A 27,575-nucleotide genomic window follows, 5' to 3' on the forward strand; every position below is an offset into this window, starting at 1 on the left:
AAAATTAAAGCAAGCCGATTCACATAAAGGTAAGGGTTAGGGTTAGGGTTAGGTTAAGGGTTAGGGTTAGGTTTAGAGCGTTAGGGTTACGTTTAGCGTTAGGTTAAGGGTTAGCGTTAGGTTTAGCGTTAGGTTAAGGGTTACGTTTAGGGTTAGATTAAGGGTTAGGTTTAGGGTTAGGTGTGGGGGGGTTAGGGTAAGGTTTTTGCTTTATTTTTACATTTTTCGATCACAGTGCGATGTTTTCGTCGTGCTGTGATGACGTCAAATGCGCGCTTTCATCGAGCGCGATTTTGTCCTCCGCGATTTTGTGGTGGAACCATATTTTACTGCATTTTTTGTTGTCTGGGTCTGGTTCCTTATCCAGGCACCTATCCAATTTTGCTCCATTTTGCAACCTTTTCTTGCCACAGTCGTTAAGTGAATCCTTGCCGTTGTGAACTTGATAACATGGTCGTTAAGTGAAGCTGGCGTCTCCATTGACTTTTACTTTTCGGAACTCTGCAAAAAGTGACCTCTGCAACCTCATAAATACCTATCAGTTAGAAAGCATTTGAATTTTTGGCTCTGCTGCACCGGCCATAAGTGTGAAAAAAAAACTCATCGGTCACTTTTTTCAGTGCCATTTGGTCACTAAGCAGGTGGTGAGACTGCACCATAGCTCGACTTCAACTCCCAGAATCCCGTTCCGGATGCGCGCGCATTGTCGTCTCCGCAAGGGATTGGAACTTCAACTCCCAGAATCCTCTCCAGCTCACTCCACCGGGCCCAAAGCGGAAAGCCCTCCGCCGCCCCCGCCAGTAGCTGGATTCCAATCACGCCCCCGTGGGTTATTTCTTCGGCGCAGGCGCGCTATCCGGGAGGTTTCTGGGAGTTGAAGTCCAGCGCCTCAGGAAGGCGGTGAAGCATGGACGATCCCCGTTCTTTTTCCTCATGGAGCTCAGGGATTTGGGCACCTTCCCGTTACCGCCGGCTTGGCGGGCGAAGCTAACGGCCGCCGGTTTCCAGACCGCCCAAGAGGTGCTGGAGGTCGGGCCTTGCCAGCTGAGCAAAGGTATCGCGGCGGGCTGAGGGAAAACCGGTTTTCCCGCCAAAAAAAAAAAAAAAAAACTTCGCCAGTTCGGGTCAAACTGAACTTTATTCTTCGGATCTTTCCTCACGACCACCTTAATCTCCACAGGGCGGGTTTCGTCTTCTTGTCCTCCGTCTTTTGAATCGCTTGATGTCTTTTTCGGGAGAAAGTTTTTGAACTCGGATGGGTTTCTGGGCCTTTAAGTAAACCGAACACCTTTTTTCGTGAGAGGATTTAAAAATCCCGCTTCTTGTCAGCCGCAGCTTTGTGTGGCGGTGGAGGAGATTTTTTGGGAGCCCCTTAAAATTGTGTGCGTGTATGTGTGTGTGTGTGTGTGTTTGACATGCATAACTTTTTTGTATATATAATTTTATTTTTTATTACATAGACAACATCACATAACAATAGAAAAAAAACAATGGGAAAAGGAGAGGGGAAAAAAAGTTGTTTTAACCTCTGCATCTTCAAATAATATTTACCGTCTCAGATATTTCATCTAATATAACTAAAGGCCTTATTTTCATTCTACCATATATATTCAGTTAACATTAGCATTGTTTTCCCCCAGAGAGTATACTTCTATTTATTGTTAACCTTGAATTTCATACCTTCAAACAGAGATCTTATTCCTTCATTGTTCAACAAGGCATCGCTGCCTATATATACCAGTTTTCATTTGTTCCCCTATTAGAATTGCTTTATCAGCAGCGACATATCATTATAATAAGTTCTTAACCTTATACATTATATCCCCAGACCTTATATTAATACTTCATTGTGTCATTATTAGATTATTTCACAGCATAATTATATCATCATTTACTTTTTTCAACTAAGGCATAAGTATATCATTTTTCATTTCCAAAGTTTTTTTTTCCCCTAGCCACCGATAAAACAAATCCTGACATGCATAACTTTATATAACATTCTCCCTCCCTAAAATTCTCTTAGCTATATTCACTAGAAGTAGATCTCTGAGTGTGTGCTTCTGTTGTATATTATACAACTAGCGATAACCCGGCGTTGCCCCGGTATTTATTTATAGAGGGGAAATGTCCGGACCAAAAGTAATTTCTAACGTTGGATTTTCCCCCTTACCAGAGGGAGCCCCCTTGTGGAGTACTGTGAAGCCGTCACCATGGCAACTCCACTGCGCTGTACAGTAGAAGTCAGTACAGTAGAAGCTATTTTAAGAAATAACAGGCTGTTTCTTAACAGAACACTCGCCCCACAGGGTTTTAGGGGTTTCTTACCCCCACAGGATTTGTCTCCACAAAGTATTTATTTATTTATTTATTTATGTATTAGACTTATATACCGCTTCATAGGGCTATCAGCCCTCTCTAAGCGGTTTACAATTTTTTTAGCAAATTGAGTCAGCAACTTGCCCCCACAGTCCGGGTCCTCATTTCACCCACCTCGGAAGGATGGAAGGCTGAGTCGACCTTGAGCCGGTGAGATTTGAACCGCTGAACTGCAGATCACAGTCAGCTAAAGTGGCCTGCAGTACTGCACCCTAACCACTGCGCCACCTCGGCTCTTAAAGTAAGTCATCTGTGTACCAAGTTTGATTGAAATTGGAGGCTTTCCAGAGTTATGCTGGAACACACACACACACACACACACACAGCCATTTTTATACATAGATAAACAAACTGTAGAAGGGCAGAACATGAATAAAGAATGGTATGAAGGAAAAATATAAAGCTTTCATAAAATTAATTGACATATTTTCTTAGGGTATTGATATATCTAAAAATTCCTCTTATTCCTCATTTTATTTCTGCTTTAAAACTTCCTGGTTTTTTTTTAATGAAAATGAAAGCATGGCGTGATAGCAAACATACACACACATACACATTTGTGTAGAAAAGTAAATGGGTGAATGACTGTAGTAAACATGTACTCTGTGTACGTACGTACGTACACACACATATTTATATAGAAGGGTAAATCTCTGATCTTGATGACCGACCCAGATTGGGTCTTAATTCACCCTCCTTTGGTATACTGGCACAGGTGAATGAATGTAGTAGTAAACATATTGTATCAGGAATGGGGGCGCTCATCGATTTTTATCATGATTTTAATTTTAATTTTTATTGTTTCTTATATTATTGCGAGCCACAGAGAGTCAGGAGTTATAGAAGTTTAATAAATTGGTAGTAGTAACAGTAAAGGATTAGTAAAAGTCAGTCTTTCTCCAATCAAGTCCAGCTCCTGCTGGCCTATAGGAATATCTAGCTGGGCATAAGAAATAAGATCAATATTGCTTATTTGCTACTTGTTACCGTATAGTCCCAGGAATTGAATTCTAATGGATGAAACATTCATACTATAATATATGCAATATAAACCCCACACATTAGATATATATATATATACACTATATATAATGCACATATATAGTATACTAGAGTGGAGCTGAAAGGCAAAAGGGAAGCAGTATGCTCTCCCACATTTGCGCATACTAGGTGCTTTGACAAAACATCTAATCATTCTCCTGGCTCAGCTGATAAGGGAGGTAAGCTTGTGGCTTAGAGTTATTATAACTGCCTAACGCAGTGATGGCAAACCTATGACACGCGTGTCAGTGCTGACACGTGTAGCCATTTGGGGTGACACGCACAGGATTTCATGTGATTCATCCTCGGCTCCTGCACGGCCGCCGAGGATGAAAGAATCTGTGCTGGAGGAACGGGGGGGGGGACGTTTGATCTCCCCCGCCCACACTCACTTACTGTATCGCCGCCGCCCCTTTCTGAGCGCAGGGGCTGCTGGTAAGGCGTGCGTGCCGTGCACACACACGTCATCAGCGCGGCGAGGGAGGACCCGCAGGAGAGGAGCACGGGAACAGTGCCCGCCTCTCTCCAGTCAGGCTGGCACAGAGAGTCTACTCCTGGGACTGTCGGTTATGACCGCACCACAGCAGGGAACAGCGTAGTGCCAACGGGAACTGTGAGCGCCATTATACATTTTTGTAGTTTAAACTATAAATTGCGCAAAATTATGTTTTTGTCGAAGTGACACACAACGCGAGTTATGCTCGATTTTTTGCCGATTTTTGACACACCACGCCAAAAAGGTTGCCCATCACTGGCCTAACGTGTAAAATAGTCCAAATTCATAATCCCAGTAAGGGTATGGCTAGCTCATGAGAACTAAATAGCTTGAAATAGATCTATACTAGTCTTCATTTATTTATCAGCCAAAAAAAATGTAATAGTATACTATATATATAGAATTTAATACTATACATATAGTATGTGTGTGTATATGTGCATGTGTGAGCGAGTGCATCATGGATCTGGCCATCTATTAAAACAGATCCCCCCCCCCCTGGTTTCTACATGAATCTGAAGCAAAATGCCTCTGTTGAAGGAGTCGATTCCTAACATGAGTTCGAAGAATCTTGTGTCACTTTCTGCATTTTTATGGCATTTTATAAACTGTAATGTAAGACACATTAATGTCTATGGTGACACAACAAATTGGAGAATAAACCTGATGGATTTTGCACTGTTATCTTTGTCAACCACAAGGTGATGCTATCATGCCATGCTTTAGTTTTCATTTAACAAAGAAACAGGTGGGTTTAAAGAAGCAGAAATAAAATGAGGAATAAAAGGGAATTTTAGATATATCAATACCCTAAGAAAATAGGTCAATGAATTTTATGAAAGCTATATATTTTTCCTTCATACTGGTTGTTTATTCATGCTCTGCCCTTCTCTTCTACAATTGTTTATTAATATATAAAAATACAGTTATAACAAACAGGTTGAAACATTTCTAGGAATTAAAAAGCAAGTAAAAAAAAAATCTCGTTAAAAATTTCAACTACTAGAACATTTCTTTTAGGTATTCCCCAAAGAAAGATATCTTTCTAAGTGGCTATTAGTTACGTAGTTCTATCTCTCTTTCATTTCAATATATTCTGTGTTTTGATTTTTCAGAAATTGACATTTCTAAAGAGGATGCTCTAGAAATTTTAAAAGTGATCAAACGGGAACAGCAAAATGATGGAGCAAAACCTTCTGAGGAAGCAGAAACCATTAAGAAGAGCACAGCCCTGGAACTGTTGGAAAAAGAGCAGACTCAAGGATTCATCGTCACCTTTTGCTCTGCCTTAGACGACATCCTTGGTGGGGGTGTACAGCTGACCAAAATTACAGAGATCTGCGGAGTGCCAGGTGTCGGGAAAACACAATTGTGGTGAGAAAAACAGTATTAAAGTTCACATTTCTGTAACTTCCCCATGTTTATCATTCTCTTTTAAAAATCTTGGTGACTACCCTGTTTTCCTGAAAATAAGACCCAACTGGAAAATAAGTCCTAGCATGATTTTTCAGGATGCTCATAATATAAGCCCTACCCCCAAAATAAGCCCCAGTTAAGATTGTCAGTCAGATGGATGAACTTAGTTCCGTATTTTCCCGAAAAAATCCAGAAAATAAGCCCGAATGCGTCTTTTGTAGCAAAAATTAATATAAGACCCGGTCTTATTTTTGGGGGAAACACTGTATAAACTGTTAGCAATAGCACTTATATACCATTTCATAGTGCTTCACAGCACTCTCTGGGCGGCTTGCAGCGCTGGCATCTTGTCCCCAATAATCTGGGTCCTCATTTTATCAACCTCAGAAGGATGGAAGGCTGAGTCAACCTTGAGCTGGTGAGATTTGAACACCTGGCAATGGACAGAGCTAGCCTGCAATACAGCATTCGAACCACTGTGTCACCACAGCTCTTCAAGTTGATACCATCAAATCTTGATGAATTGAAATCACAGCTTTTATGTTTAGTCTCATTTCTGGGTGCTTGGCATTCAGAAGGCCATTCCTAATACAGGTTCAATAGATCGAGTGGGTGGTGAAAGAAACTTCTCTCTGAGAGGTTAGTCTACTCTAGACTCTAGTGCATAGGTCTCTAAATTTGGCAACAGTAAGACTTCTAGATTTCAAATTCCAGAATTCCCCAGCTAGCATGGCTGGCTAAGGAATTCTGGGAGTTGAAGTCCACAAAGTTTTAAAATTGCCGAGTTTGGAGACCCCTGGCCTAATGATTAAGGCAACAGGCTAGAAACCAGAAGACTGTGAATTCTGTCTTAGATAAGAAAAACTGGCTGAGTGAATTTGAACCAGACACCAGGACTTCTAGTCCTGCCTTAGAAATAAAAGCCATCTGTGTAACTTTGGGCCAGTCTCCCTCTCAGCCCAACCCACCTCACAGGGTTGTTTTTGTGGGGAAAATAGGAGGAAGGGATATTATATATGTTCACCGCTTTGAGTTATTTATAAAGATAATAAAGGTAGGATGAAAATCTAATAAGGAAGATGGATAGCTATTACCAGCCAGAACAAATAACTGGGAAAGAGTCATAACTGGCTAGATAGCAATGGTCTGACCTTAAAAGACAGCTGCTTAACACTCCTAGCATATGTACTGCTAGCTTTTCTGTCAGTGAGCTCCTACAGTCTGAAAAACCTCTTGATCAGCTTTTGATCCTGATTTACTGACTGGCTTTCAGCAAATTCATTTCAGCCAGAGTGCCACTTTAATGTAGATTATAATCCTGGCATCTATCTTAAAAGGTGTAAGAATTCCTATTACTGATATAATGGATTTCCACACTTGATTGGAACCATGTTCTGTTAGGAAACCACAGCAACAGCTCATCTTCTCCAAGCAAAGGTTTTCCTTCCTCTTCATAAAATTAAATATAGTATAATCATGGTCAGTGAAGGATTTTTTTCCATTCCGAGAGAAGCCAGATACAAAATCAGGCGCTTTGGAGCGCTGCCTTCTCACCATTACAGGCAGTCCTCACTTAAAAACCAGAATTTAAGCCCAAGATTTCTGTTGCTAAGCAATACAGTTGTTGTTAGGTGAGTTTGCTCCATTTTATGGCCATTGTTGCCATGGCTGTTAAGCAAATCATTGCAGTGGTTAAGTTAGTAACATAATTGTTAATTGAATCTTGCTTCCCCACTAGCTTTATTTGTCAGATGGTTGCAAAAGATGATCGCATGACCTCAGGACGTAGCATAATGCATGCCAGTTGCCAAGCAACCAAATTTTGATCACATGACCACAAGGATAGTCATAAGTGCGGAAAACAGTCCTAAGTCACTTTTTAAGTGCCATTGTAACTTTGAACGGTCACTAAACAAAAGGTTGTAAGTCAAGGACTACTTGTACTGCATTGCCACTTTCAGAAGATGTACATTCTCTTTTCCTCTAGTTCTGTCACGTCCATCATCATTTGTGGTATGTTTTGAAAAAGGCTCACCTCACTCCGAGTTCTTCCTTTTCTGACAGATCCTACAATTTCTGGAGGTAACTTTCTCTTCATTTTTTTTAATATTCCGCTCCTTTCATTTCCTATGTATGATTCTTTTACTCTTCAGCATTTTGGAGAATTCTGCACACATCCACATTGGCCTCTTTCGGTTTCTCTCTCTCTTTTTCTTCCTTGTGGGGATTGTTGGTGATATGCACTTTCAGTACGTCATTTTCCAGGATTTCCTACCCTTCCTGTATAATTTTCTTCGTTGGGATTTCGGGGCCATGGGAACCGACCTTTTCTTCCTCGGAGTCCATCAAAATCTGCTCCCGTTCTCACTTCTCTTTCTCCAGATACCATTAATTCAAGGCTAACATGTTCACTTCCCCCCCCCCAAGGTACCTTGTCATTTTCACTTCTTTAAGCAATTAATCTTTGATGGTGAGAATTAGGTCCAGGGTGGCAGATCCCCTTGGTTCTTTTTTTTTTTTTTAATACCTTCTGAGAAATGAAGTCGGCAAGAGAGAACGAGAATTTGTTCGACCCTTTGACCCTTGGCAGATTCCCAGCAGATGTCAGGATAATTGAAATTTTCCATTATCAATATTGCATGCCTCTTTGAAAGACTGGTCATCTAATGCAAATAGATCAATGGCTATTAACCTTGATGGCCGTCTGACGGCCACTGAAGGCCATCTGCTGGGAGGCTAGTAAGCTTCCTTGTATGCTTGGTTGGCCACTGTGAGAACGGACTGCTGGACTAAATGGGCCCTAATTATGTTCTTATGACCTCATGACCCCATCTTTATCTTCTGCCTGTCCAAATGGTCAGTAATAAACTGTCATCCCGTTTTCATTTCTCTCTGCATTCTTAAGAGATAATATTTTTTAACAATATAAGCCACCAGAGTCACCTTGTGATGAGGTAGGTGGTAAATATATTTAATGAACAAATACACCAAAATATTGTTAGTCGCATATTTCATGCAGGATTTCCATGCTCCAATTCCAAAATTTCTGAACAAGCATATTTATTCTTTACATTTAATTCAACACTCCCACACACACGCACACCCTTTCTGTTGAGTTTGTTCCAATAAATTGCTACTTTGCACTGCTATGTATGCCAGCGTTAAGTAACATCCCACCAACTTTCAGCAATGTACCAATAGAAGGGAATATTTGCACCCCAGGATTGAACTGTGGGGTCCTTGGTGCTCTCTGAACTGGGCTGTCTTTTTGCAGACATTTTTAGGAATGTCCATCTAAACATTTGTTTTCTTGATTTAGAATTTCTTTTCTGCACTCTGTGAATTGGCGTAAAAACTTCAGATGTTTCAAATTCCACCTACTGATCACTCTGTTGCAGTGTCCTGCAAAACCCCTCATCCTGGTTTCCTGCTGCTTCCATTTTCTTGGTCCCAATCTTTGGCTGCATAATTAGGGAGAATCCTGTTTCTTTCCAGGAGTCATTCATGAGGGTAGGATAGGTTACTGTCATAAAATTCTTCTGATGTAAACAGATTCTTAAAATAAGAGTAACAGGGTTGGAAGGGATCTTGGAGGTTTCCTAGTCCAATCCCTTTGCTCAAGCAGGAGACCATGTACCTGCGAGACCACCTACTGCCACCGGTAGCCTCCCATTGTCCAGTGCGATCCCACAGAGTTGGCCTCCTCAGGGTGCCCTCGGCCAGACAGTGTCAGCTAGTGACCCCCAGGGGGAGAGCCTTCTCTGTGGGAGCGCCTTCCCTCTGGAATGAGCTGCCCCCAGAGCTTCGTATAATCCCCGACCTCCGGTCCTTCCGACGCGCCCTAAAAAGTTGGCTTTTCCAGCAAGCCAGCCTGGCCTGAACAAAACAAAACAAATTATTAATTACTGTTAATTTTAATTTGAATTCTTTTTTTAAAAAAAATGTCATTGTCAATTTTAATTGGGCTTGGGATATCCTATTTAATTTCTTTTTAACTTTTGTATTATGTGTTTCTTTTAATGTTGTACGCCGCCCTGAGTCCTTGGGGGAAGGGCGGCATATAAATCGAATAAATCTAACCTAACCTAACATATACCATTTCAGACAAATGACTGTTCTTAAAAACCTCCAGTGATGGAGTATCCACAACTTCTGGAGGCAAGCTGTTCCGCTGATAATTTTTCTCAGGAAATTTCTCCTGATTTTTAGGTGAATCTCTTCTTGATTAGTTTCCATCCATTGCTTCTTCTCCTGCCTTCAGGAGCTTTGGAGAATAGCATGATCCCCACTGCTTTGTAGAAATTTGAATATGGCAATCATGTCACCCCTGGTCCTTCCCTCCATTAGACTAGACATACCCAATTCCTCCAACCGTTCTTCCTATGTTTTAACCTCCAGTCCTTTAATCATCTTTGTTGCTCTTCTCTGTACTCTTTCTGAAGTCTCAACATCAAATGTAAGGCTGAGATTGTAAAACAGCTTCCCAAGGAAAGTGTCTGTTCTAATTCTGTAACAATGCTTTTGTAAAAATCCTGGTCCTTTCCCCCCCCCCCCCCCCCATTACATAATTACTTTGTGAGCCCCAAGTCCATGAGATTGAAATGGTTGCAATAAACAGTATAAATGTTTGTAATAAACAGTACACAACATCCCTTCTACTGGCTTTTTTCTAGCTTTTGTTGCTAAATGTTTTTAACAACTATGCTTAGGTCCTCCAGATGATGCTATTGCTTGTCCCGGTAAAATATGTCAGAAACACTCTCCCCTCTTCCTCATCCATGCAGCAGCAGAAGGGAATTTGCAAGCCCTTGTTTTCATTTTTATAGAACCTGGCAGAGTACAGTTATTCTTAACCAGGGTTTGTGTCACGTTTCCTACTACTGTCTTGTTTCATGAAATTGTAGTTTAGGATCACTCTCCGTTTAAGATTCAGATGTAAGACTAAATTGCTTAATTGAAACAGAAGGAAAGGCTTCTGTTCTTATAGCTGGGCCAGAATGAGAGAGGGAGGTGTTGAAATCTGGAATGAGGCTTGTTCCCATCACAATAAAATTATGTATCTGTGCCCTGCTATTATAAATATATTGGATTGCATAAAATGCTGAATAATAAGGTGCTGCGAGGCTTTGGAAATAATTTTGCAGAAAAAGGTAGCACCTCTCTGCAATTTCTTAAAGCAAGGGGCAACGGCAGAATCTCAAGGGAAACCACTCCTACACACTCTGGAACACCTTTTCTGAATTATTTCCAAAGCTCTGCACAACCCCACTGAGTGCCGTAGGAGTATTTTGTGTGATGAAGCTGTTCTGGAAAGAAATGAACCCGAGTAGATTTGCTTAAAATGCACTGCAGTCTTGTTCGTTTGCAAAATGGCAAGGTTCATCTCAAGCCATAAAATGGATGGAGTCACTTTCTCCTAGTTCGGGCCATGTTAAACTAAGTCCTGTTAAACAAATCATGCGTCTATGAACGATGCATATGCTCTGGGGACTTGATTGCGCTGATTTTACTGCTCACAGCTTGTAGTCACTGCCCCAGGCTTGTTCATACGCCCTGACATTGAGGTCTTATTGTAATTAACGGGAGTTCAAATTATACAGTCTTAACCTGTAAAGGATAATATTTGTGTGTCAGGGTTGAAATTGAGGGGATAGCTCACAGCTGAAATCGTGGATTAGCACTGATGATGTTACATGATTTGGGTAATGAACATCTTTACTTAAACATCTGCAAGAAAACAACCCAGCTCAGAGAGCATCAAGGATCTCACACCATTTTTATGGTGCAGCAGTGAAAGGCACTAGATAAAAACTGGACAACTGAGTTTGGGTCCTGCCTTAGACATAAATCCAGCAAGATGACTTTGGGCTGGTCACTCTCAGGTGTAAGAAGAAGGAAAGGGCAAACCACTTCCCAAAAATGTTGCCAAGACAACTGCAGGTACTTATCTAGGCAGCCACCAGGAGTAAAGTCAAACTATTTCTTCTGTCCCAAAGGTGCTTTTTCCAAGAAATAACTGGGCTTTCTGGTTTTTCTTCGAAGATGTTTCACTTCTCATCCGAGAAGCTTCTTCAGCTCTGACTGGATGGTGGGGAATGGAAGGATTTATACTCCTTGCTGGTGACACAGATAAGCCTCCAGGTGACCTTAATAACCCGCTAAAAGGATGCAAATGACCAGCTGCCTGCAAGGAGTATAAATCCTTCCATTCCCCACCATCCAGTCAGAGCTGAAGAAGCTTCTTGGATGAGAAGCGAAACGTCTTCAGAAGAAAAAACCAGGAAGTCCAGTTGCCTCTTGAAAAAGCACCTTTGGGACTCCAAGTGGCCTCAACGACTCTCTAAAAGGATGCAAATGACCGGCTGCCTGCAAGGAGTATAAATCCCTCCATTCCCCACCATGCAGTCAGAGCTGAAGAAGCTTCTTGGATGAGAAGTGAAATGTCTTCTAAGAAAAACCATGAAGTCCAGTTGCCTCTTGCAAAAGGCACCTTTGTGACAACCATGACTTGGATGACTGAGAATCTCCTTAGACATCTAACTACTGCTTCCGTTTTCTCCTCACCATTCCGACCACGCAAATCTCACCATAGAACTTGGGAGTGTTGGTGTTTCCCATTCAATATAACCTTTGACAGATGAAAGGTTGATTTCTTTGGAGTTAAGGATTGATTGGTCATCTACCACCAGGTTGACTCTTAGTAACCAAATAGATAAATATTTTTTTTCTATGATGATCTGTCTTTCTGATCTTCAAACAATGCACTCCTCACCACTGTAACTGAGGCCTGGTCATCATCTTCTCTTTCTTTCCACCTTTCCCAGCATTAGAGGCTTCTCCACATAGCTAAATCGTTGCATACCGGTGTCCACGGTAGGATAATTTGAGTCTAGCATGGTTTGCAAAGTTCTGATCTTTGTAGGTATGGATGCATCATGGCTTCTGAATGTACTTTCTAAAGCCTTTATTGCTGGTCTACAAAAGTTCTAGTCTACAGCATATTTCTTGACTCTTGACTCCTTTACTGTTGATGGTTGCTCTTGAAAGGAGGACACTATTTTACACTGTGATACCTTCGCTATCAATTCTAAGGCTGGTTATTGTACCTTGATTTTTAATGTGTTGGTCTTTATATTTAGAATACAGAATTAAAAGAGTTGAAAGGGACCTCAGAGGTCTTCTAGTTGAACCCCCTGCTCAAGGGGTAAATGCTTGTCCAGTCTCTTCTTTAAAATCTTCAGTGATGGAGCACCCATGTCTTCTAAAGACAAGTCATTTCACTGGTTAATTGTTCTCATTGTCAGAAAAATTCTCCTTAATTCTAGTTTGCAGCTCTCTTTAATGCTCTTCCATCTGTTACTTCTTGCCTTCAGGTGCTTTGGAGAATAGGTTGATCCCCTCTTTTCTGTCACAGCCCCTCAAATATTAGAAAACTCCTATCATGTCAGCCCTAGTACTACTTTGTTAGACTAAACATATCCAGTCCCTGCGAGCATTCCTCATTGCAATCTCTTGTTTCTCATTGTGTTTTTTTAAACTTCTGTTACAAGACTTCGCAGATCCTTTGCATTTTCAGCCATCAGGGTAGTAAAGCAATGAGTTGATTTGTAATAACCTTTCTCCGTTGATGTTTTATTATCATTCTCCGTTCTCTCCCTTTTTCTTTCCAGCATGCAGCTAGTGGTGGATGTGCAAATTCCAGAATGCTTTGGTGGACTTGCTGCGGAAGCTATATTCATAGATACCGAGGGGAGCTTTATGGTTGATCGAGTTGTGGATATAGCAGAAGCCTGCATTCGTCACTGTCAGCTTATTGCTGAAGTGCACCCAGAAGAAGGTTAATTGCCAAACTATATTTGCTTTCGTGCAAAGTGTGCTTTTTTTCCCTGGCTCTTTATTCAAACGGTTCCATTTATTTCCTTAACTGTCATAGATCCATTCAATATTTATTCAAATATAGGAAGTAACTGTATGCGGTACTGAGTTAGAATGTTTTATTCATGCAGAATTAGATTGCAGTAATCAGTGTTTCTCAAACTTGGTGTCAGGCCTGGAAGCCATCTTTTGCATGGGGCCTTCAGGCCTGCCACATTTCATGCTCTGGGAAATTGGAAGGGGGGATTATATGGAGTAGGGTAGATACAGTCCAAATAACATCCCTTTCTCAGACAGTCAAGGACAACTTGCCCTGCACCTGGAGTGGCATGACGGGAGGCATCTCCAGTTAGGACATTGCTTGATTGGACATGTGATGGACTTGTGGGTGCTAGACAGGGACTTGAACTTTTGTTTGGGTGGGGAAAACCTGGAAACTTCAGATTCGGGTTTTCTCCAGATGTACCAATATGACATCTCTCATAAAATGGAACTTTGAGGAACCTCAAGCCTCAGAGTCTTCTTTCGTTGGGGGTGTTACTTGGAGCCTTGACACTTGGCTACTTGAAGATATGTGAACTTCAGCTGCCAGAATTGAAGTCTGCCAATTACCTCCCAAAGACCCATTAGATCACACAGGGCTGGCCTCCTCCGGGTTCCGTCTACCAGCCAATGCCACCTGGCTACTACCCGGGGGAGGACCTTCTCTGTGGCAGCTCCGGCCCTCTGGAACGAACTCCCCGCAGGGATTCGGACCCTCAGCTCTCTCCAGGCCTTCCGAAAAGCCGTCAAAACCTGGCTTTGCCGGCAGGCCTGGGGTTGATGAGTTCCCCTCCCCTCTCGACTTGTGTGGTTGTGTGATTCTTGCCTGTTTTAATCACTTGTATTCTGTTCTATGTTCCCATTTTCCCCTTTTGAGTTGTTCGCCGCCCTGAGTCCCTCCCGGAGAAGGGCGGCATACAAATAATAAAATTCAATTCAATTCACATCTTCAAGTGGCCGAGATTGTTAACCCTTGACAGTAATAAACCAATGGACATTCCTAAATTTGGAATAAAAGAAGGGCCATTGGGCACTAAGCCTAGACATTTCTTATGCCCAACCAAAGCACATAAGATGATAAAGACACATAAAGGGAAAAGGTTCAGAAACAGATTCTTTAGCCAGACTTTGCAACAACTGCTTGGAGGTTGCTGCATTTCAAGGCTTGCTTTTTAAGTACCCTTCTGGAAGGGCTGATTCTTAAGGTGGGTGAAAAGAATAAAAACACAGATCTAATAGCAGAGTAATATTAGAAAACTGTTGAGTATGCTTAGTCTGGTGGTTAAGGCACCAGGCTAGAAAGCAGGAGCCGATGAGTTCAAATCCCGCCTTAGCCATGAAAGTGAGGAAAGTGTGTTGGGAAAGTTTGTCGTCTTAAGTTATTTGTGAAAATAATAAAGGCGGGATATAAATAAAGAAATAAAGTTTCCCCAGAATATCTTCTGACCTCGGGCAGCAGCAGTCCTTGAGAAACCAAATTACATAGATTGGTTTCATTTCAGAGACAGAATTCATTCGGGATTGAACAGCAATCTGAATTGAACCAAAACACAAGCCTCTTGGAAACGTTCACGGCTTGGAAAGACATTTGGCAAAATTCTGATTTTATGCAAATTTATGCAATGTGATAGTACGGAAAATTTGGGAACTGCAAATGGGTTTTGTGCAGGTATTTTCTTCTGCTCCCAACACTTTTCCTCTGTAAGAATAGATGTTTGAACATGCCACAAGACATTCTTAATATGTATATATTATATTTATATATGATAACTATATATGGTTATCAGTCTGTCATAGTAAGTATATGTTGTATGATTAATCATATGATTATGCGATTTATTATTACAAAAGACTACCCCAAACTATCTCTGGGCGGAACAAATTATTCCCCATACCTTGCACTGTCAACAGCCTCTGCCTCTGAAGCCAGGAATTCAATACAGGTTTTTATTGGGGTTTTTTTTCTTACCCTTTTTTCTTCAGATCATCAAATAGCCTTGGAGACTTTCTCTCTTGAAAATATTCTTTCACATATTTATTACTTCCGTTGCCATGACTATATGGAGCTGCTGGCACAGGTTTACCTCCTCCCAGATTTTCTCTCTGGGCACCCAAAGGTAAGGACCCAAAAGAAGTGCATCTCCCAGAGGGGAAAAGAGAATGTATCAGAGTAGCAGCACAGGTAGTCCTTGATTTACGACCACCATTAAGACCAAAATTTCTGCTGCTAAGCGAAACAGTTGTTAAGTCTTGAGTTTTGCCCTGTTTTACGACCTTTCTTGCCGCAATTGTTAAGTGAACGACTGCAGATGTTAAGTTAGTAGCACAGTTGTGAAGTGAATCTGGCTTTCCCGTTGACTTTGCTTCTCAGAAGGTCAGAAAAGTGGATCTCATGATCCGGGGATACTAATCGTCATACATATGAACCCGTTGTGAAGCGTCTGAATTTTAATCGCATGATCATGGGGATGCTGTAATACTCACAAGTGTGAAAAATGGTCATATGTCACTTTCCCCCCTGCCATTGTTAACTTCGCAGGGTCATTAAAGAAATGATTTTAACCCTGCAGCAGTTTGCAGCTTCTTCCCACTTTCTTCAGATTTACACAGTCCCTTTTTTCCTCATTTAAAAATAAGTAAGATTTTGTTTCCTTTCTAGTATTTTGTAGAATTTGTAAGAATATACAGGTAGTCCTCACTTGGTGATCGTTAGAATGTCTGTCACTAAGGATGCAGTTGTAAAGCGCCATGTTACATGACTCCATCCTGTAGCAATGATAATTCTGGCAGTCCCCAGTTACCATTTGTTCATCAATGATATTTTTTTAAATTGGATTCTTTTTAAAATTTAAATTGGATTTTTTAAAAATCAAATTTATTTTAATAAAATGCTTTTGGAATAAAATCTATCTAAAGATAGTTTTCTATTTAAGATACATTAATAATTCGGTTTATTTAGCATGAAATGGAGCTTAGTTGTGTAAGCATGAGGCTGTAGATTCTGCAATATTGGGACTGTTGGTGAGTCAGGTCAGAGGAGGGGACAGTTGCTCTTTAAAAATTATGATTTAAATCGAGTCGATTTAAATCAAGTCTTTTTACTAGTGATTTACTAGTGATTTAAATCATGATTTAAATCGAGTCGATTTAAATCAAATCCACCCTGCCGTTGTTAAGCCTCATGTGATCACAACGTCCGACTTTCTACCAGCTTCCCCATCGACTTGCTTGTGGGAAACCAGTAGGGAGGTCGCAGATCGCAATCACATGACAGTAGGATGCTGTGAAGATTGGAAATCCAGACTGGTTGCTGAGCATCATGATTGCGATCATGTGACCACAGGGATGCTCCAGCTGCCAAAACTTTGAGGATCCGTTGTAAGTGTCACTTGTTCAGCACCGTCATAAGTTCAACTAGTCTCTTAACGAACGATTGTTAAGTGAGGTCTACCTGTATGTTACAGATCTTCTGACAGAATGTTCCTGAAAAGAAATCCTTAGTTTAATACAGAGCTCCTAAGAGAGATTCCCCCATAAGCCCTTGCGGTCCAGATGGGAAAACATTTGTTCTCTTGGAAACTGCAGGCACTTCTTTTGGGGCTGTGGGGGAAGATGCAAGAATTTGTTGGATGGGGGATGGGGAGAAAGAACTACTGCAAGGTTCTTGGAATTTATAGGAAGAAAGATTTTCCAAATAACAATGTGGCACAGAGGTAATGTTTGTTCTAACAATCCCCTACGAGGTTGTAACCTCACTGAGTTTTACATACAGAGGATAAAGGGGAGGATGCCAAGCAAAAGCAATCCTTTTCAATGGCAGCCAGAATTATCCTGCTGCTCCTTGTAGGAGGCAGAACTGGGGTGTATATTTCAAGAACATTTCTGGGAGAGGAGGTTTGAGGCTTCCATCCGTTCGTCCTCTCAGCTCAATCATGCCACTGCAAGAAATGAAAATAATAAATTAGTTTCTGGATGCTCTGACTTCTAGTTACATGGCTGTCTGTTATCTCTGTTTTCTAGAAACTGGACGTAGTTTATACACCTCATTCCCTGCCCCTCCCACTGATGGGGCTTGGAACTTTGCTGGTTTTCCTACTCACTGGTTGTGGGACCCTGGCAGGAGGTTGCCTTGCCCAATGACTGTAGAATTCAATGAACACGTTACATTTTCTCCCTTTAACTTTTGTCATTTTAATTGGTTTCATTTTACAATTGGATTTTACATTCCTATTTTTTCCTGCCCACCTGGCATTTTGAAAGCATGCAAATGGTAGTAGATAAATAGGTACCACTTTGGTGGGAAGGTAACAGCAGTCTGTATTTTGCCGCGTGCTCCGCACTGCAATGTGATGTGATGTCCTGCTGGCCACATGACCACAAGAAATGTCTTGAGGCGGTTTTCTTGGCTAAGAAATGAAGATGAGTACTGTGCCCTAGAGTCGTACACAACTGGACAGAGAAACCTTTAGCTTTTACCTTTTATTCCCTTGTAAGCCCCTCGGTCTCAAAGTGAGATGGATGGCATATGAATTTAATAAATAATACATAAATAGCCAGAGCACTTAGATTTTTATAGCACTTAGACTTATATTTCGCTTCATAGTGCTTTCCAGCCCTCTTTAAGCAGTTTGGGGGCAAGAGGCTGAAACCAACAATCTAGGTACTCGTTTTGCCCGCCTCGGAAGGATGGAAGGCTGAATTGCTCTTGAGCCTGGTGAGATTCGAACTGCCAAATTGCAGGCAGTCGGTGATTAGCAGAAGTAGCCTGCAGTACTGTGCTCTAACCACTGTGCCGCCGCAGCTCTTATATCCTGCTCCATAGTCCTTTCCAATCTTCTCTAAGCAGTTTACAGAGTCAGCCTATTGCCCCCAACAATCTTGGTCCTCATTTTACCGACCTTGGAAGGATGGAAGTTGACCTTGAGCCGATGAGAATTGAACTCCTGCAGTGAGCAGAATTAGCCTGCAATACTACATTCTAACCAGTGCACCACCACAGTTCTGACCTACCTACACAAACAGCAGCAATGAAAATTGTAGGAATTGCTGTCACCAAGCCATGAGGTTGCTCTTTATCAATTCTGGCCACGGGTCCAATCGTAATTCAAAGATTACCTGTACAAGAATTTATGTCCTGGGTGTTAGCTTGAGAATCTCAGCTTTTGGTTGTAAAAAAGGCTTTAGCATGTCATTACACAGATAACCTTTTCAAAATATTGTTGTTAGTTGCGAAATCGTGCCCAACCCATCGCAACCCCATGGACAACATTCCTCCGGGCCTTCCTGTCGTCTACCATCACCCGGAGTCCATTTAAGCTCACACCTACTGCTTTGGTGACTCCATCCAGCCATCTCCTTTGTCGTCCCCTTCTTCTTTTGCCCTCGGTCTTTCCTGAGCATTAGACTCTTCTCCAGGGAGTCCTTCCTTCTCTTTTGGTGGCCAAAGTATTTGAGTTTCCTCTTCAGGATTTCAACATATAGCCAAACCTTATAAAAACAAAAGTCTAAGAGAAGAGAATTGTGATGCAGTTTAGCTATTTTTTAACTGCTAGTTAAAAAATAACTAAACGGCATCACAATTCTTCCTGAATCAGAGAACAGAACCTAAAATATGTTGAAGGGTCACTATAAACTTCTCATTATTTCAGGTGTTTATTATGGGAAATTCAGAACTAAACGCTGGAGGATAACAGCTGGATTTTTTTTTAAAAAAAAAAAAGCTTTCCTATATCATCAGTAATGTGACTGGCATTTTTTCCCATGCAAATTGAAAATTTTCTGAAGCAAATCACCTATTTGCGTAAAGGTGTTTTTTTTCCCCCCCAAGGCAAATCAATTCAAAATTATCTAGTAACCGACCAGTATCTGTTCTAAGCTAATACCTGACCTCTTTTCATTTCCAGGTCATTCTAATGGTTAAGCACAATAACAGTCAGAACATCTGAGGCTCGTGGGAGGCTTATTAAGATGCTACTGTTCTTGGGTTGTTTTTTTTTAAACATCTGATGGAGAAAAAACTGCAGCCATTTCCTGTGAGAGTCATCGTGGTTTTATAACTTGAAATTCTATTAATAGAATAACAACTCCAACAAGGCAAAGGGTTAATCCCTTTCAGATTAATCTATACTTAATTTCCCTCAACCATGAAATGACAAGTAGCCCTTTGATTAATAATGAAGGACCCCTTAGGGGGGAAAATAATCTTATTTACAGGCATCCCAGATTTTCTGATACAGATTTCTGTGGGAATGAATCTCTCTCTCACTCTGTTTTATATTCGATCGTTAGGTACAGTTGATTGTGATTGATGGAATTGCCTTTCCTTTCCGCCATGACTTCGAAGACCTGTCGCTGCGAACGAGACTTTTGAATGGCCTGGCCCAACAGTTGATATGCCTTGCAAATGACCATACGTTATCTGTAAGTTTGAGGGGAAATGGAGATACGTGGCTAAGGCAGTAAATGGTACAGGTAACCCTTGACCTATGACCTCAATTGAGCCCATAATTTCTGCTGTTAAGTGAAACACCTATTAAGTGAATTTAGACCCATTTTACGACCTTTCTTGCCACAGTTGTTCAATCCATCACTTGTTTGTTAAATTAGTAAGACGGTTAAGCTTCCCCATTGCATCTGCTTGTCAGAAGGTCGCAAAAGGGGATCATATGATCCCGAGACACTGCAATGGGTCATAAATACAGGTCAGTTGCCCAGTATCTGAATTTTGATCACTTGACCATAGGGACAGTGCAATGGTTGTAAGTGTGAAAAATGAATCACTAATGAATCACATAATGAATCACATAAATCACTATTTCAGAGCCGTTGTAACTTCGAACAGTCACTAAACAAACTTGTATGTTGAGGACTACCTGTATAACTTTGTAACACTCGGAGTGACTAAACATTTGACAGAAAATTCAATGTGCTAACACTGCAATGTATTTTTTGACATGTTATAAACGTATCAATTGTGGTTGTTAAACCATAATTTCTAGCTTAATAGATTTAAAACCAGTTATTTATTCAACAGGGCATAATTCAACAAACGATGGCTTGACATAATGCAAATCCAGCTATTCCTTTGTTCTTATAAAGCTCATATTGTATGCGTTTTAAATGGGTTAAGGATTTCCTGCCTTTTGATTGTCATTGTCCTTTTTATGAACATAAATGCCAGTTTGATCTAGTGATTAAGGCACCAGGCTAGAAGCCAGGAGATGGTTGAATTCTAGTCCCACCTTTGGCAGGAAAGCCAGCTGGATAACTTTGGGCCAATCATCATGAGACAGTGAGTTCTAGTCCCACCTTTGGCAGAAAAGCCAGCTGGATGACTTTGGGCCAATCATCATGAGATAGTGAGTTTTAGTCCCACTTTTGGCATAAAAGCTGATGGGTGTCTTTGGGCCAATCATCAAGAGTTTGAGAGTTCTAGAAGACCTGTGGTGGTAAAAATGCAGTGTTGCAAGCTAACTCTGCCCACAGCTAGAAAGTTTGATCCTGACCGGCTCAAGGTTGACTCAGCCTTCCATCCTTCTGATGTCAATAAAACGATGACCCGGATTGTTGGGGGCAAGAGGCTGACTCTGTAAACCGTTTAGAGAGGGCGGTAAAGCACCACGAAGCGGTATATAAGTCTAAGTGCTATTCCTATTGCTAGTCCCACTTTAGGAATGAAAGTCACACAGTCTCAACCCAACCCACCACACCTCATCAGGTTGCTGTGGGGAAAATAGGAGGAGGAAGAGTATCGCATGTATTCATTGCCTTGAGTTATTTATAAAATGATAAAGGCTAGATAGGTAGATAGATAGAACTGAAGAAGCTTCTTGGATGGGGAGCGAAATATTGTCAAGGAAAAATAAAGTCTAATTGCCTTTTGAAAAAGCACCTGACAGACAGACAGACAGACAGACAGACAAATAGATAACAGGCAGGCAGAATCTTATGAAGAGAAAACAAGTCTTGCTGAGAGAGAAATTCCTTAGTAAACTGCCTTTCATCTCCTCTGTTGCTGCATCCTTTGACCTCAGCCTGGAGGTGCTGCAGATATAGCTGGCTTCCTGCCAAAGGATGACACGCTTGAGCTACACTATTTATAGGTGAGGGTTTTTTTTCAGCCTACCCAGGTTAGAAATGATTGTTCCAGAATCCTTTCTTAGGCAAGTCCTGGAATGTTGCTTTTTCCCTGTTTCCAGGTAACATCGTTCCTCCTTAAGCTGTGATTCTGTTATGTACGCTGGGATTTTTCTTTCTTTCTTTTTTTTTTTAACTGCCGGGCTGCTAAAAATAAGCCTTTCCATGTGTTTTTACTCAGATAGTGTTAGAAGACAACACAGAACAGCTCTAACGGATCAGTCTGTGAGCCTAAAATGTTACTTCCCAAGCTGGCTAAACAAGATACCAATGGGAAGCCTCACGTAGTACATTACAGCAATAACCCCCAGCTAAGAATATTTAGAGGCACCCCAGTTTAATCCATATTTTTATCTGAGAGAGTCAACCTATTCCCCAAAGCATCTGAGAGCAGGACAAGAAGCACCGGGTGGAAACTAATCAAGGAGAGAAGCAAACCAAGAATTAAGGAGAAATTTCCTGACAGAACAATCAATCAGTGAAAACGCCTTGCCTCCAGAAGTTGTGGGTGCTACAACACTGGGGGTTTTCAGGAAGAGATTGGGCAAGCATCTGTCTGAAAGGGCAGAAGGTTTCTTGCCTAAGACTTCCAAGGTCCTTTCTAACTCTGTAATTCTGCACTGGATGCTGACATCGGATTCTTTAAATCAGGTGCTGGAGGAAGAAACCCTCCTTATTTCCCCTTTTGAAGGTTTGAAGGTTTATTTTATTTATATGCTGCCCTATTCCCTGAGGGACTCAGGGCGGCTCACAAACCCAGGGGGGAGGGGGAAGGTAAACACCAACAGAAAAGGTGCAGGGGAATTTAAAAGACAACCAACAGTCACACGATTCGAGAGCGGAAGGGAACTCATCAACTTTTGAATTACTGACTCAAGAGGAGCAACTGAGGGGCTTGATGGGCATATTCTGCATTGCTAAAATAATTCAAAATAGCTGTCTTGTAGTACCCGGAAGGATGTCTGCATACTAAATGTTGGCCATGATGAGCAAGTTAAGACACACATGATAAAATGCCTCAGAAAGAAAATTATCGGCATATGGCAAATTATGGCATCGGACCTGGGTACCTGAGAGACCGCCTCCTGCCGATTACCTCCCTCAGACCGATTAGATCTCACAGGTTAGGTCTCCTCCGGATTCCATCTGCCAGCCAATGTCGGCTGGCGACCCCCCAGGGGAGAGCCTTCTCTATTGCAGCTCCAGCCCTCTGGAATGATCTCCCTGTCGAGATCCGGACCCTTACTACCCTCCCGGCCTTCCGCAAAGCCACCAAGTCCTGGCTCTCCAGCTGACCGGGGGGCCTGTGAAATATCCAGCCCCACGGAAATTGTGAATGTTGCGGTTTTGTTTTTAAAGTGTTGTCTTTGTCTAGTTTCCCCCTTTCCCTTGTCTATTGTGAGCCGCCCGGAGTCCTTCGGGAGTGGGCGGCATACAAGACAAATCAAATCAAATCAAATCAAATAGTGGGGTTGTTCCCACAACCTCCTTTAACCCCCGGAATTCTCTCCACCAGGTTTTGTTTTGGTATTGCACCCAAGGCAGCTGTTCGTAGTGACACTACCTTTGCTCTCTTTTGCCACAGTGGTTCTATTTCTGCTTGCAGGTCATTGTATTTTGTTGTCTTCAGTTCTTTCTCTTCTATTGGCCTGTCTCCAGGTCCACTATCCCGACTTTTTGTCTGTCTTAACAACAGTTGTTAAGTCTGTTAAGGATGATGCAGGGGCTAGAATGCAGTATTGCAGGCTAATTCAGCTCACTGCCAGGAGTTCGATCCTGACCGCCTCGAGGTTGAATCGGCCTTCCATCCTTCCGAGATGGGTAAAACGAGGACCCAGATTGTTGGGGGCAAGAGGCTGCTTTTGTAAAGCCACCTGGGTCACACTCGTGGCATAACATTGCAGCCACGGGACGTATCGCGATGTTTTTCCCCTTTGTGGAGCTGCGGTGGGCGTGGCCTGTGCGTGCCGCATCTGGCCCAGGGGCCGCCAATTTAACACCCCTGCTGTAAGTTAGTATGTAAGTCTAAATGCTGTTGCTATTACAGGTGGTCCTCGACTTACAACAGTTCATTTCATGACGATTCAAAGTCACTCAGCAACATAAATTTTGGGCTCAGGTATGGTCGTAAGTTGACTACATGTATTATTATTATTAGTGAAAGTGGCTATGCCACATCTACTTGTGGCAGAGCTGGGGAAATTATGGCTCTCCAAAAGTTGATGGGAGCCAACCCCATAAGCCTCAGCAGCAAGACCAGTAATCAGAGACAAAGGGAGTCTAACTTTGGGATTCTCATCCTTGGAAGCTTAAAGATGTGTGAACCTCAACTTCTAGGAGGGCTGGAGAATCCTGGGAGTTGAGGCTCACACTTCTTCAAGTTGCTGAGGTTGAGAAACACGGGTCTTAACAGCTTTTATTTTGCAGTAACTATAAACGCTAATTTATTCGACGTAGATTCTCTTCTTTTTCACTTCTTTCAGGTAGTGTTGACCAATCAGATGACCACACGCTTTGAACAAAATAATTCCTCTTTGGTACCTGCCCTGGGTAAGCATTTCTACTTCCTGTTAGAGGATGGTTTCCCCCCCCATCTGCCTATATTTTACTTTCTCTCTCAGGAACAAAAAAAGTATAATGATGGTCAATCTTGTTCCCCAAAGAATTCTTTCTGAAGGTATATTCACACAGAGAACGTTTTAAAGGGACTAAAAGTTCCTTGCTTATAATTCTGTGCTGTGACTGCATCTACTGCCTGTAGTCCATTCACTGGCTTCATTGTTTCTTGTCTTGCCTTACGTTGCTTTGGAAAATAGGTTGTCCCCCCCACAAAGAAGGGGGGCGGTCAACCCATTTTCCAAAGAACCGGAAGGCAGGATAAAAAACAACGGATGGAAACTAATAAAGGAGAGAACCAACCTAGAACTAGGAGAAATTTCCTGACAGTGAGAACAATCCTATCCTATCCTATGTTTGGGTTGACCTCCAAGGTTCCTTCTTATCATTTGAAGGTGATGATTGTTTGCTAGTCAGCATTTCCTCCCTAGACCCGCCAGGGTCCTCCACACATTTCTTTACAGAGGCACTCTGGCTAAAGATTTTTATTGTTTATTTGTTTATTAAATTTATATGCCGCCCATCTCCCCAGCAAGGGAGGTAAAGATACCGAAGGTAATAAAATACGAAGAATTTTCTGTGCTGATGTGAGATCTCCTGAATCAAACTCTGGAGTTAAGAGCCGGGGAATCCAAAAAGAGCCCAGATAAAAGATTTACAGAAAGCACTTTCCACTCCACTCCCCCCCCCCGCCCCCCACTGTTTCCTGCCAAGCAAATCTCTTCTTTTATTTTTAAGCAAAGCATCCTTTGAGATGAACTTGACTGCTGGGGACTTCCTGAACACATCCATTTAATTTTCTTGGCAGCTCTTTGGATGGTTTGCCATCGCTTTATTTCAGGCCGCTTGGGATTTGTTGCGCTTACAGCCTGTGGTTCCTTGATGTGCTCCCATCCCAGTTCTTGCCAGATCTGACCCTGTTTAGTTTGCTGAGAACAGCCCGTCCTCCAGCAGTTCTAGAAATGTAAATGCGTGGAACTGCAGTCATATAATCTTTGCTTTTGCATCCATCGATCATCTAAAAATGATTATTTGGATGGAATCCACGTTATATCTCTTTGCTCGGTTTTTTTCTTTCTCATCCTTCCCCTCCGCTTTGGAGAGCCATTTACAATACAATAACAGAGTTGGAAGGGTCCTTGGAGGTCTTCTAGTCTAACCCTCTGCCTAGGCAGGAGACCCTATACCATTTTAGACAAATGGCTATCCAACATCTTCTTAAAGACTTCCAGTGTTGGGGCATTCACAACTTCTGGAGGCATTTTCTGTTCCACTGATTAATTGTTCTCACTGTCAGGAAATTTCTCCTCAGTTCTAAGTCGCTTCTCTCCTTGATTAGTTTCCACCGATTGCTTCTTGTTCTACCCTCTTGGAGAATAGTTTGACTCCTTCTTCTTTGTGGCAACCCCTGAGATATTGGAACACTGCTATCATGTCTCCTCTAGTCCTTCTTTTCATTAAACTAGACCTGCCCAGTTCCTGCAACCATTCTGTTTTAGTCTCCATTCCCCTAATCCTCTTTGTTGCTCTTCTTTGCACTCTTTCTGGAGTCTTCACATCTTTTCTATATCATGGCGACCAAAACTGGATGCCGTATTCCAAGTGTGGACTTACCAAGGCCTTGTAAAGTGGTATTAACCCTTCAAATGATCTTAATTCTATCCCTGTTGATGCAGCCTAGAACTGTGTTGGGTTTTTTGGCAGCTGCTGCACATGGCTGGCTCCTATTTAAACGGTTGTCCACTAGGACTCCAAGATCCCTCTCACAGTTACTACTGTTGAGCAAGGTACCACCTATACTGTACCTGTGCATTCCGTTTTTCTTGCCTAAATGTAGAACTTTACTCTTTTCACCTTTGAATTTCATTTTATTAGATAGTGCCCAATGTTCAAGTCTGCCAAGATCCTTCTGTATCTTAAGCCTGTCTTCTGGAGTGTTGGCTATTCCTGCCAACTTACTGTCGTCTGCAAATTTGATGAGTTCCCCATTTATTCCCTCGTCCAAGTCATTGATGAAGATGTTGAAGAGTGATGGGCCTAAAACAGAGCCTTGGGAAACTCCACTGTTTTTAGGTGTCTTGGCTGCTTTTCTGTGTTACATGACTTCACTGCCACCAGAAACATATGCAGCTAATCCTCGACTTACAGCAGTTCATTTAGCGACCACTCAAAGTTAAACAGCACTGGAAAATATGCCTGAAGTCTGTTTTTCACAGTTACAACCTTTGCAGCATTATTAAAATTCAGATGCCTGGCAACTGGTTCACATTTATGACCTTTGCTGTGTCCCCGGGTCACGTAACCCCCCCCCCCCTTTATAACCTTCTGACAAGCAAAGTCAATGGGGAAGCCAGATTCACTTAACAACCATGTTACTAACTTAACTGCAGTGATTCACTTAACATCTGTGGCAAAGAAGGTTGTAAAATGGGGCAAAGCACACTTAACAAATGTCTCGCTTAACAACAGAAATTTTGGGCTCAATTATGGTCGTATGTCGAGCACTAGCTGTATAGACGGTCGTCAACTTACAACCACAGTTGAGCCCCAGATTCATTTTGCTAAGTGAGAAATTTGCTAAATGAGTTTTATGACTTTTCCAGCCACATTTGTTTGGCAAATTCCTGCCATTCTTACGTTAGCAACACGGTTGTTAAGTGAATCTGGTTCCCCCCCCCCATCGACTTTGCTCCTCAGAAGGTCGCAAAAGAGGATCACGTGACCCCGGGGACAAGGCAACCGTCATAAATGTGAGTCTGGTCAAGAATCCGCATGTAAACCAACCTGACTGGGGATGCTGCAATGGCCGTTAACTGTGAAGAATGGCCCTAAGTTACTTCTTTCAGTGCTGTTGTAACTTTGGACGGTCACTAAACAAACAGTTGTAAGTCAAGGACTACCTGTATTGTATTTAACTCTAGCTCCTGCTCAAGTTTACAGCAGCCTGAGCTGCTTTCATCAGAAAATCTACTCTCTTTTTGGGGGGGTCATTTTAAAAGGGGCTCCTTCCCTTTGATGAGAAGAGGTCCAGATTGGGGAGGGGGTATTTTGTTCCTCCCCCAAAGGGGCAAAGATCTGGGCTGAAGCCACGTCAGGACGATGACCGCAGAGCCATTCTTTTAAAATAGCTCTTGCATTCCTTCTGCCCCTGAATCCCATGGGGTTCCCTTGATGGCCGGGGCAGCTGCGCAGAGGCCCTTCACGTGTGTTCAGCAGTTCCTTCGTCCGCTTGGCGGAGATGCGAGATGAATTGAAGACAATCAAAAGCGCAGTCCTCGGAGGACGCCCGATTGGAAGTAGGCAGGCAGTTTTTTTAAAAAAAATAAAAATAATACCTTGCTTTCAAACGCCGACCTATTGTCTCCTGCCCTGCCTTCTTCCCCTGCAGTCTACACAGGGTTTTTTTTTCTTTTTGGCAGACAGTCAGGCTAACAAAGCAAATTAAAGCTAATCGATTTAAGGGTCAGCAACTGGCGGTCCGTGGGATGGGTCCAGCTCCCCAAGGGTTGCCATCTGCTCCCTCAGCTGCCAGTCAGTACTTTCCTCTCTGTTCTTGGAACAGTTCAGGGAAAGGCAA

The 27,575-nt window shown here is 42.1% G+C and overlaps 1 protein-coding gene across 3 annotated transcripts in view; it reads left to right on the top strand.

Moving 5' to 3' along the window:
* Positions 1-866: 866 nt before the first annotated feature.
* The window catches only part of RAD51C (RAD51 paralog C), a 50,597-nt gene continuing 23,888 nt past the window's right edge, over positions 867-27,575 (top strand). The window contains exons 1-6 of one of the 3 annotated variants that reach the window (XM_087719056.1): positions 868-1,054; positions 5,029-5,287; positions 13,000-13,166; positions 15,230-15,363; positions 19,535-19,666; positions 23,866-23,932. In XM_087719056.1, coding sequence (XP_087575182.1) covers positions 934-1,054; positions 5,029-5,287; positions 13,000-13,166; positions 15,230-15,363; positions 19,535-19,666; positions 23,866-23,932 — 880 coding nt within the window. In that variant the 5' untranslated portion in view covers positions 868-933. Of the gene's footprint in view, positions 1,055-5,028; positions 5,288-12,999; positions 13,167-15,229; positions 15,364-19,534; positions 19,667-23,865; positions 23,933-27,575 lie in introns of all 3 variants that reach the window. The other 2 variants (XM_087719055.1, XM_087719057.1) reach the window with 2 other exon arrangements.

Source organism: Thamnophis sirtalis, unplaced genomic scaffold (genome assembly GCF_051295495.1).
Source record: "Thamnophis sirtalis isolate CommonGarterSnake01/CBP01778 unplaced genomic scaffold, rThaSir2_p1.2 scaffold_6, whole genome shotgun sequence".
Classification (NCBI taxonomy): domain Eukaryota; kingdom Metazoa; phylum Chordata; class Lepidosauria; order Squamata; family Natricidae; genus Thamnophis; species Thamnophis sirtalis.